Below are 12675 nucleotides of genomic sequence, written 5' to 3' on the forward strand. Positions count from 1 at the left end.
AATACACTGATAACCCAGTGGTACTTAATACACTTAAGATTTGGTATCAGTTTAGACGCCACTTTAAATTTGGATCTGCATCAGCAATGGGTCCATTGCATAAAAATCATTTGATTTCCCCGTCACTTTTAAATTCAGCAATCTTCAGCAAACTTTTAGATTCAGCTGTCCTCAAAGTATGACCTGCCTGCATCTAATTTTTTTTGTTATCTGCAAGTTCGCAACTGTATCCAAGCGTTTTCTTAATTCTCCTTCTATACCTCCCAGACAGCCCTGGGAAAATCTGATCACATTTAATCCATATCAGCGAGGTGTGATATCAAGAATCTATCATTTTATTTTATCTTATGGTGATTGTAAAATCGCTAAAACCAGAGCTGAATTGGGATTGCAGTTGAGTAAGAAATGTTGGGAGAAGGCTATAGACAGAATATAAAAAAGATCAAATATACACTGAGAGGTTGTAATAATTTGTTTTTTTTGTATGTGTGTGTGTGGGGGGGGGGGTTCATTTTTCTTTTCATTTGATGATAATAATACATTTAATTAGTTGCTTCTGTAATGTTTATGTATGACAATTGTTCAATTAAAAAAAAATTGGGAAAAAAAAAAACTTGTGTAATTGCTTTATTTAAAGGTGCTCATAGAATATTCCTAAAATAAAGTTTTTTTTTAATCTGCTAAACATCTAGTGCTGTTAGTTTAATGTGTTTAATTGTATAGATTTAGTTAAAAATCTGTTAAATAATCTTGTTTCTATGCAAAAGATTAAATAACAATTTTCCGTAAATATGTTTTTGCACAATATATATTCATAATATGAATTAGACTATTTTACCTTAATGTTATTGATATCAATTTAAGATTTAAAGAACTTTATTAATCCACTAATATGTCATATTTTGTTTCATATAATGTCATTCTGCAAAGCTGTTAGATTTTTTTTTGCTTGATGCTTTCAAGACAGACACCAGTTTTTTGCCTTATGTGAGAATCTTCAGGACAGATCTCAGTTGTGGGTTTGTACCCTAATGAAAATGTAAACACAAATGTACAGTACAATAATGCTGTGAACGCAAATGTTATTTAACCACTGTCTGCTTTTAATAAACGGATGTAATTCCTGATGATGCAACAGGCAGGTGTGTGATGGAGCTAACTTCACTTTAGGTATCAGTAATTCTTGCAGATCAAATTTTATCTTTCTGATAAAACGTTCAGTAAACTTCCCAGAGCGAGTTTAGGAGTCACATGACTGTAGTGACTGTGTAGAGACAGTCCCTGCTGAGTACGTATCTTCAGAGTGTGTCAATTTCTCACTTGTGCCTTGTGACGTGTAGAATAAACAAAAGAGGAAATAGACTTTTAATTTAGCAGCAACACATCCAGTCACTTATGCAGTTAGACTCCTGATAGCCTGATAGCCACTCTGAGTGTAGTCTTAGACAATTAAATACTGGAACAAGTTTGTCTATACAGTCTGATAAAAAAATGTTTGAGGGGATTTATGCAAATGCGGAAGTTACAGAAAACAATGAAGCTGATTCCAGTGACAGCGAGAACTCGTATGAAGATGTTTTTGTGAATCATGACAAGCTGGAGCCCCAGAGCCCCAGAAGCTTTAGGAAATCTAAGAGTTCAGGTAAAATACACTCACACTCAGAAATATGTGTATATGTATTGATCTATTCAATTTAATGAACTTCTGTAAATATCAAATATCCATTGCTAAAAGGCATCTGTATAATATAATATTTGTGTTTAATATAATTCTGTTCTTTAAACCCAAATAAACACACACACTTTCTGTTGACTGACGGAGACTTGAGCGCAAACATGATAGTGGTAAATTTCAGTTCAGAAATTATTATAGCAAGTGCAGTCATATCCCATCACAGAACTGTTTGAATTCTATTATGTTCCAGTTTAGCTATCATGTGTGAATCCACCATTTTTTGCAGTGCATTAGAGGTGCATCTTTTGTGGCAATAAAATAACTGATTGCTTCTGCTATTGCTTTTGTACTAATACAGCAGTGGGGCATGAAAAATAATCATTGTTAATGCTAGTATTAACTGTTGAATCCTCATCTCTCTCTCTCTCTCTCTCTCTCTCTTTCTTTCTCTCTCTCTCTCTCTCTCTCCACATTTTTTATGAATGTTAAAGCCAAAAGAGCCATTAAATGTATCTACACACTGTTCCCCTTTTTAAGTCATAGCCAAAAAACATGTATATATTACATGTGATTGAGCTGATATTGCTGATATGGAGCTGATGCACCATAAACAGATCAGACTCAGAAAAAGGTTATGTGTAATGTGGCGGAAAATATTAGAAGAAAAATATATAAGATTGGAAATGCGCATGCATCAGTACTCGGGAGTAGCTAACACTGCTGTTACTGCATGTCATACAGACACATGGGAAATATGTGGTGTCAGCACAACAGGGATGACTTCATCGCTGAAGCAGAGCGGTGCATGGGGGAAGGATGATCTTGCAGCTTGAATGCAGCATGGATTTTTTTTTTTTAAAGCAAGGTGTTGTCACCAGCGCCATATCCCTGAATCTGCATGATGATGCGAACATATCACTCAAATCTAGATAACATGGTGAGAACCACATTATTAAAGCAGAAAGTGGAAGAAGCACACTTTTCTCAAGCCAGCTAGTGGAGTAGCGGAGCATATTTGGTTCAAGGGGTACAGCAAGGCTGGGCTGGGATGTACCAGCCAATATTATTTAAAATTATTATTATTATTATTATTATTATTATTATTATTATTTATAATTAATATTTGGTGGGATAAATCTCATTATATTTAAATTGATTATTTAATCTTTTTATGTGACCCTTTCTTCATAATGGAATGTAAACATTTGCCTGACATTTTATTCTTCAAGATTCAAGAATTTATTTGTCACATACATGGTTGTACAAGCACATTAGTGAAATGCAATACGAACACACTCCAGACTGCACAAGAGAAAAACAAACAAACAAAAAAAGTAGGGGGTTCTATGTATGTACAAAATAGAAACTAAATATAATAAATTATATACAATATAATTTATATTGTACTGTTGTTTGTAAAAAAATAAAAAATACCTTATTGGTACCTTATAGTAGAAGAGCATCCAGCTATCATGGTCGCCCCCTAGTGGCAAGTGATTGTGTCTGCTTTGGTCTTTGTGTTTATAAAACTAATATCCTGACATCATTTTTCACAGTTTGCCGGTTCAGGTCATGATTTCTGTTCACAGCTGTGTTTAGTTTGCTTAGTTTGATTAGTTTTCATATTTTAACTCCTAAGTGTTTACAGTTTGTTAGTCTTGCATCTGTTCTGTTGTCATTAGCTGTTTTCACTAGGCATTAATTAATAAATCTAAAAAGAATAATAAAAGTGATCCAACATGCATGAATCATTTAATGAGGCTGTTTAGACTTAAATATAAATGCTGCAGTGGAGCATTTATAAGTAGAAAGACAACAATGTATTTTTGTGTCTATTTACCTCTAGGAGGAGACACTGCATGGAGCAAGTGTTACAGAGTGACTGTAGTGTGTGTGGTGCTGCTGTGTGTTCTCCTGCTGACTGCCGTCACACTGCTGTGGATCAAATACAACATCCTGAAGACAGAAATCATCCAGCTAAAGACCAGTAACAACAACCTGACTATAGAGAGAGACCAGTTACAGACCAGTAACAACAACCTGACTATAGAGAGAGACCAGTTACAGACCAGTTACAGCATCTTGACTTCAGAGAGAGACCAGGTACAGAGGGAGAGAAATGAATTCCTGAGGACGCTTTGTAATTTGGGTAAGTAGATAGATTTAAAATCACATTTTCTGCCTAACAGTTAAATGTCCTCAGTGGAAATTCACGGGCCGTCTTAAAACTGGAGCATCAAGATTTAACTTGCGTCCTCTCACATGTTCCTCCATATAACTTCACCAAGATCTTAGAACAAAAACATCTCACTAATATCACTGACACTTTACAATCCTGATCCTTAACTCTTCTTAAGTTTAAGAAAGAATAGATGAATTTATTAACATTTCCAAATTATTAAGTATGCTTGTATTTGTTCACTATTAACTGCAGTAATTACTCAGTCTTACATTTCTCCTGGAGAACTAAAAGCTTAATTTGTCTGTATTGTAATAACACCTGATTAATTACTGATCACATCAATATTAATTCCCAATCACTAAACCTTACCTTCCTCCTGGAGATAATATACGTACCGCGGCTGTTGTTATTTATCCAGTTAGGGCATATAGAAAAAAAATACAAATGTGTGTTTAGATCTCTGTAAATTCTCTTAATTTATCTCCACAGAACAAACAAGTTGTTTTAGCTCCAAGCTTTATTTCATGTCTAATGAGAAGAAGAGCTGGACTGAGAGCAGACAGTACTGCAGAGAGAGAGGAGCAGACCTGGTGATCATAAACAGCAGAGAGAAACAGGTGTGTGTGTGTGTGTGTGTGTGAGAGAGAGAGAGAGAGTGAGTAAGTGAGTGAGAGAGAGATTTTTAAAAGTGCCCTTAACATTATGGTAAGAAGGAAGATACATATATGACTGTTAAAAACCTATAGCGATTTGGTTTTACTGTAAGAAGTCATAAAAAAAAACCCTGTCAGGTATAACCCCTAGAGGGAGCCTTTCACACATGGGACTTTGTTTTAGGGTTTGTGTTGGGATTTTGGCTGGGACTTCATTTCCCAGAGAGCACCTCTGTCACATGTTTGGATTGTTATAACCGCCAGCTTGTTTAGGCATGTGTGTATAAAAATTATTTGCCGTAGCCAGCAAGTTGTCTCACATCTGTTTAAACATTACCCTTTCTAAACATTACCCTTTCTTTTTCAAGCAATTTAATAAAGTAACTACCCTATTTGGAAAATTTAATTTACAATGCTTCCGAAATAGAGGATGTGAAATAGTATGTCCCGCATACTCGGGGTGCACAGTGAGTCGATGTAAATTAGCTTTCATTCAATCAGTTATGTGACTCCAGCAAAAGAGAGGCCTCGTTTGTCCTTGTCACGTGACATTCAGGAAAACGACGCACACCTCAAAACAAGTGTTCATTTGGAAATGCCCCTTTTGATCTACACAAATTTTGGAGCCTCAGTGTCATACATAACATCACTAGTATGTTCAAGTCTCACCTAGTCAAACTATTGGTAATGTTGTTCATGTTCTGCATATTGTTTTGGTTTTGTTTGTTTATTTAGTTTTCTTTTTAAATGTCTTTACATCTGTGCCTATGCCCTGCCTGCATCCTCTCTAACCTGAGAGCTCCAGTAAATATTAATATTATATAAATGCAGAGAATTAAGTAAAGTACCATAAAATCAAATATATAAAAAATACCATTAAATAACATTAACTCAAATACAATAAATAAATAAATAAAATACATTTTTAAAAACCTTCATACATTGTCACTTAAAAAACCTTTTGCTTTAGGGAACTTCTGTTAAACGCTAAGATTAACTATATACTCACCCTGTCCTGTAGTCTATGTGTCATTGACATAAACAAATAAAATCTAAAGGCTGTCATTGACATAAACAAATTCACTCCCAAGTCCGGCCTTTAAAAGGGTCATCATTAGTTCTGGGTTTGTGTGCCACTGCCTGTATTTTGTTTTATAAATGGGGGCCAGGTAGCTAGTTTGACCTGGACATTAAAACATTTGTAAACATGTCTGGATTTCCTGAAATCTTACTATTCGTTCTGTCATGAAGATAAACATTAACCCTAACCTACCGCACCTTAGAAGGAGTTGTTTTAAAGTTCCCTCTCTCCCACCAAAAGGGCATGTTGTAGCTTTGGTGCAAACTGACTCCACCAATTTATCATTACCCTGTCCCCTGCAGGATAATGATAAAAGTTCTCAGGTTGTTCTGTTATCAAATACACAGGAGTTCATCGCTAACTGGCTGCCAGGAAGGCAAGCTTGGATTGGTCTGAGTGACATAGACACAGAGGGAGAGTGGAAATGGGTGGACGGTACACGACTGACTTCTGGGTAAGAGACCACATGTGTGTGTCAATGATATATTTTTTTCTGTGCATTTGAAACAGCATAGTAAATAAATAAACATAAATGAATCATTTTCCCTTTTATATTTTTGTTGGTCAGAGATCATTATGAGGTGATGAGTTTGCAAGCTCAGTACTGAAGTCTTAATCAGATTGTTTTTCAGGAACTGGGCTAACAAACAACCAGATAATTACAACAATGAGGACTGTGCCGAGACTGGGTATCCTGATGGACAGCACTGGAATGACAGACCATGCTCTTATAAACAAGGCTGGATCTGTGAGAAGAGAACATAACAAAATGACCTGAAACACACCTGTATGTTTATCTGTACTGCTTGACCAATTAGTAAGCTGTGGTAAAATAATCCTCGTAAAAATCTGTGCAAAACTGTGGTTAAAATTACTCTGCTAATTAAACCTTCACACTCTACTCTTACTGGTTGAATGTGCATTCAATGAAAATTGGCCACCAGGCTGGTCAAATGTAACTAAATTAACCCGTGCTTCAGTTTCATATACTGTACAGATGTTACTCATGCGGAATTCTGGTTTTACCGTCACGCCTCACGGTGGCGACATTTGGGTTTGTGCGTTTGCTGACTTCTACCGCCGAGTGGCGCTATATAACTATAGACTGACGCCTCGGGCATCAGTTCATTCTCTGCAGGATTAATGAGCCGCGCTCCGTTAGAGCTGCACATAGTAGCGGATAAAATCAATTGAATCATTGTTGTTAAACGAATTCATAAAATTACAGTACAGAATGTAGAATTTAAATTAAATCTTATTAGGATCGAATTTAAGCAAAGTAAATGTGAGCCTTTAGATTTTATCAGGTGTAAATAGAAAAGCTATGCATGTATGTTTTTTTGTCATCTTATATTTTGTGTTCTTTAAATTTGTAGTAGATTTATTAACTGAAATGAACGAAAATAAATTACCATAAAAATTCTAACATTGTCAGGCATTGTGTTTTTGCGTTATTATAAGAATAGCTTAATGCTAAATGCAGTAGGCTGTAATGATCATCATAATGTTCTTTAATAAATTATGAAAACATTTTAACAAATTACATTTTCACATCCCAGCACCCCCGTTGCGCTGTATCACCGCCGGCGAAAACCTTATAAAATACAAGTGAAACATTAAACGAATTTATCATTACAGTACTAAAATTACAGTACACATTTAGAACTTAAATATAGGGGTTTCTTAGTTCCATCGAATTTACAGTAAGCAAAGTAAATGTTAACACAGTGAGCCTTTATATTTTATCATGTGTAACACTCGCGTAGCCAGAAAACTCTGGGTGTGTATCAGAAAACGTGGGTGAGTCACAGGTGTTGTCAGATTAATTAGCAAAAACTATATTATAAACCTATATAAGCTACATAGCCTTTAAGACTTTACTTTTATTTAAGTGCACGCACAATGACGACAAAACGTTATGATGTTGTAAAATAATGAAAGCAAACAGGGATACAGCGCTATTCTGTATCGGTTTCTGTGAACTTGAGCACGTCAGAAAATAAACCGAAACTCCGTGTATACTCGCCTCACAGCCTTGAAAAATATATACTTACAGAAAGCAAAATGTCTGCTTTTCTATAAACTAATGGAAAAAAAAATCAGCTTATGTAATTCGTATGAAACGTGGATTACTACAGCGCATCCACTCACAGCCGAAACGAAAAGACATCAATTTATCAATGAATTATTAAAATGGCCAGTCAGTTTCCTTGCTGTTTTCCCCGACGCATTCATAACCATAAGTCTAGTTCTACTGGTGCGGTGTTTCTTATCCCCACCACCGTTAAAACGGCGTATTCAAAGGCTCGCTCGCGAGAGGTTGTGCGCGCGTGGTCCACTACACAGCAAAAACATATTAGTATTTTATGACTGAAATAAAGCAGCTCACATCGGCGTACGTTTCGCACAGCACCGCAAAGACAGCGCTTATTTAACACGTACAAATGTGTGTTTGTTATATTTCTGGGAAAGAGAAATCTCTTATAAATGTCTCATATCGGGGCGCGCGTTCATCTGACTCGCGCACCGGAGGTTCACGCGAACATTTAACATCCACTTAAAGATTTATTCACAACCACATTTCGGCCATTCACACACATGCAATGTGCTATGTTGTTTGTACACACTTTTACTTTTCCCATTAACAGGTGGTGGGGTTAGATGATGAGATGATCTGCTAAATCTCTCTGGTACACACTTTTACTTTTTCCCTTCTAATCTCCCCTTTGATTAAAATGACCCCGATATAAGCCGACACGAGCAGCTTTGGTATTATTTAGTCTGAATATTCCTCTATCATAAAGAGAGGCGACATATATTTGATTAAACACTGCATTTTTTTTAAATAAAAGCGCGCGCGATGTGAGCAGCTTTAATTATTGATAATTAAATGATTATTAAATGGTGGACATAAACAGCAAAAAGGACAATATTATTTTACTTTTGATTATTATTATCATGATTTTTTGCTGTTTGGTTTCAGCGTTAAATGATTATTTGAAACTGAAGCGCCTTGTGTAGATTTATGCCACGAGTCATTTTATCATACAAAGATCATTACGTTGTGCTCGGACCACTGACTAAAATTGACATTTGTACCGTTAAAAATAAAAATGTTTTTACAAGCCCTTGAGCTGTTGTTTGTGCTGTTTTCTTTAATAATAACAATAGACAGACAGCAACAGAGTCTGTCTAAACAAAATTAATCGCAGTTGTTTGGCAAAATGTCCCTTTGCACCACCTGGCGGTCATTTTACAAATTACTTTGAATTGCGACTGATTTATTTTGGCTGTTGCCGTTTGCTGCGACAGAGTGAGGGGCAGTCATAGACATTCCCTTGAGTAACCACTGTATACACACACACACACACACACACACGTGGAGCCGCAGATCGAGGGAGATTTTCAATAGTCAAATATGTCTTCCATTTTCTTATAATTGCTCCCACAGTTGATTTTTTCACACCAAGCTGCTTACCTATTGCAGATTCAGTCTTCCCAGCTTGGTGCAGGTCTACAGTTTTGTTTCTGGTGCCCTTTGACAGCTCTTTGGCCTTGGCCATAATGAAGTTTGGAGTGTGACTGTTTGAGGTTGTGTCTTTTATACTGATAATGAGTTCAAACAGATGCCATTAATACAGGTAATGAGTGTAAAACAAAGGAGTCTCTTAAAGAAGAAGTTACAGGTCTGTGAGAGCCAGAAATTTAGCTTGTTTGTAAGTGACCAAATACTTATTGTACGGAGGAATTTACTAATTAATTCATTAAAAATGCTACATTGTGATTTTGGGGATTTTTTTTTTGTCTCTCATAGTTGAGGTATACCTACAGTATGAGGAGAATTACAGGCCTCTCTCATCTTTTTAAGTAGGAGAACTTGCACAACTGGTGGCTGAATAAACACTTTTTTGCCCCATTGTATCAGAGATCTCAGTGTAATATAGTCGCATGATTAGAGCAAAGTTATTTATTTAAGGTGTTCACCACCATTCACCATCCAAGATAAATTAGGATCATCTGACCCTCTAACTTGTCGCACATTTTTTCATTAAATGAACTTTATCTACAGTACTTACTTGCTCAAAGTATGACTTTTTTCTTTTCTTTGGATTTTTTCTATTCACCTAAAGTGAGTACTGTTTATTTCTTTTAAAGTATTTACAAAGGATATTTAAAGGCTCAGTCATTATTTCAACAGAAATGGGAAACAACACAGATTGATAAGGAATTTTTACGAACATTTATGAACATTTATTACAAAGAATAAAACTGTACAAGTTCATACTTAACATCAAATAAAAATATAAAAATCTGCAATTCCATATAAAAAAAATAATAAAAATGAACAAAAGGTGCCACAAAATTAAGAAAATTATTTTAAACTGTAAAAATATACACTCAACAAATTATCAAAAATATATGACATTTAACAATAAAATAAAAAGTGTTCTTGCAGGCCCGGATTGGAAAAAGTAATTTAAAAAGTAATCAGTTATATTACATTACCTTCTAATAAAAGTACCTAGTTAGCAGTGGCGGCTGGTGAAAATTTTTCCTGGTGGGGCTGATGTGACAAAATATTTCTTTGCTTAGTCCAAATAAGAATTAAAATCAACAGTCAGACGATGATTACAATTAACAGTAATGATTTAATCTCCTCCTCAAAATCACCAGTTTCACAGATAAAGTAAATGAACAAATTTCCATTGTATAATACGCCATGTATGCTTAAGAGAGTATCAAATACATAAACAACATCAAAGGGTATGATCAGCTGGATCACCTTTCAAGCAAAGTTGCATCTCAAAGTGGTTCACACAAAGAAAAACAGTTTTAAAAATGCAATTTAACACAACAGTCTAAAACGGGTATATTAATAAGGATCTCACCGAATTTGGTGGAAACTGCTCTTCGCTCGTTAAGTTCGCCATCATTACTCTGATTGACCGCGCCTCTCTCTGATTGACCGCGCCTCAAAAGAAAAAAAAAAACTTAAATCTCGCGGTATTTTCTGCGGCTTGGGGCAGAATTTTCAGCGCCCCAAGACCATAAAATTCTGAGAACCTGATTGGCCGCATATTTATTAATTTACCCTAGCAACAGCTACATGACTGGCTATTTGGCTGCACTCAGGGGCGCTTTTTCTCAGCGCCCCATGACAGAAACGATACAAGTCTGTCTGTGGAAATTCACTGGTGAATGAATGTCATTAGGTGGGAAATGTTGTATATGTTATTCATATCGCATGTAGGCACATACTGGTGGGTAAACTGAATTTAAAAACTTAATTTGTAAAAAATATATTTTACATTTTTAGCCCCTCTTATCAGGGAGGGCGGTGCCCCAGCGCCCCCTATGGGCCGGCCGCCACTGCTAGTTAGAGTACTTTTCCATTGCAGAAAATTTAAACTCCTTTGTGGCTCTTCATGCATGTTGTTTTAGTCTATACCTTTATAATTATTCTACAACTTTCGCACATACACACAGTGATGGAAAGTTTGAATCATTTTAGTGACTCAGTTCTTTGAATCTTGTTCATCAAAAAAAAAATTGAGTCATTTAATTTTGTTCTTTTGTTCAGAAATAAAATAAATTGATACGTTAAAGATTCATTCAAAAATCCATCACGGAATGACTGCTGTCTGGCTCACAAATTACATAAATTGTCTGAATAACTGATTACATTTTTGAAAATATATCTAAGTAACTGAGTATTCAAATTGCGGACCTCAGACGTTAGATTACTCGTTACAGCAAAAAAATATTCCAAGTACTCTAACTTTTAACGCTTTACACCCAACACTACTGCCGAATTATTTGGCCTGCTGCCAGTCAGGGTGTTTTTATTTTTTATTTATTTAGTGATTTATTTATTTTTTATAATTAATATCTTTATTTTATATTATTGCCCACCCTGTGTACTACAATGATAAAATTGGCATTTAATTATTTAATTAAATATGGCATTGCATTAACAACTGGTGTTGTTATGTTACAGTTTGTTCGCTTCTCGTTTCCCTAGAGCAGCAAAGCATTACAAGAAAAAGCAGCCAAATGTTGCACAATTTCACATCTATTCAGATCTTCAAGTGCAGTCAGTTTTATCTGTAAATGACTCTTGTTTTTTCTCTACAAGTAGGGAACTGCTAGCAAATATTAGATGTAGCGCCTCATTATTTAAAATACTGTATGTTAAAAGACATTAATATTATTTATTGTAAAGTTACCTGAGTATTTTATCAGACACATTATTTTATATAGGTAGGAAGGGACTGATTTTTCTAAATATATTTTGTCATAATATAGTCATTATTGTTCTAACTTTTACCTTTTTTGAAAAGGTTGCAGTTGCTTTAATGCATTTAGAGGGGGTGGCGCCGGTCAAAACAATCTCCTGAACTCCAAACTGAATGTCAGAATGGGAAAGAAAGGTGATTTAAGCAATTTTGAGCGTGGCATGGTTGTTGGTGCCAGACGGGCCGGTCTGAGTATTTTTACAATCTGCTCAGTTACTGGGATTTTCACGCACAACTATTTCTAGGGTTTACAAAGAATGGTGTGAAAAGGGAAAAACATGCAGTATGCAGCAGTTCTGTGGGCGAAAATGCCTTGTTAATGCTAGAAGTCAGAGGAGAATGGTGTGGGATATGTTTTCTTGGCACACTTTAGGCCCCTTAGTGCCAATTGGGCATCAGGGCTACCTGAGCATTGTTTCTGACCATGTACCCATCCTCTGATGGCTACGTTCAGCAGGATAATGCACCATGTCACAAAGCTCGAATCATTTCAAATTGGTTTTTTGAACATGACAATGAGTTCACTATACTAAAATGGCCCCCACAGTCACCAGATCTCAAACCAATAAAGCATCTTTGGGATGTGGTGAAACGGGAGCTTCGTGCCCTGGATGTTGATTGATTCCAATTCCAATTCCAATGATTTCAATTAACTGCAAGATGCTATCCTATCAATATGGGCCAACATTTCTAAAGAATGCTTTCAGCACCTTGTTGAATCAATGCCACATAGAATTAAGGCAGTTCTGCAGGCAAAAGGGGGTCAAACACCATATTAGTATGGTGTT

At 35.8% G+C, this 12675-nt stretch overlaps 1 protein-coding gene across 1 annotated transcript; it reads left to right on the forward strand.

The window, feature by feature from the left end:
* The first annotated feature begins 1472 nt into the window (after positions 1-1472).
* LOC128508780 (C-type lectin domain family 4 member M-like) lies at positions 1473-6492 on the forward strand. Its single transcript, XM_053480260.1, has 5 exons — positions 1473-1642; positions 3522-3824; positions 4347-4474; positions 5939-6045; positions 6224-6492. The coding sequence occupies exons 1-5, from the start codon at positions 1492-1494 to the stop codon at positions 6354-6356; spliced, it is 822 nt and encodes a 273-aa protein (XP_053336235.1). The 5' UTR covers positions 1473-1491; the 3' UTR covers positions 6357-6492.
* The last annotated feature ends 6183 nt before the right edge of the window (positions 6493-12675 follow it).

Source organism: Clarias gariepinus, chromosome 20, assembly GCF_024256425.1.
Source record: "Clarias gariepinus isolate MV-2021 ecotype Netherlands chromosome 20, CGAR_prim_01v2, whole genome shotgun sequence".
NCBI classification, from domain to species: Eukaryota; Metazoa; Chordata; class Actinopteri; order Siluriformes; family Clariidae; genus Clarias; species Clarias gariepinus.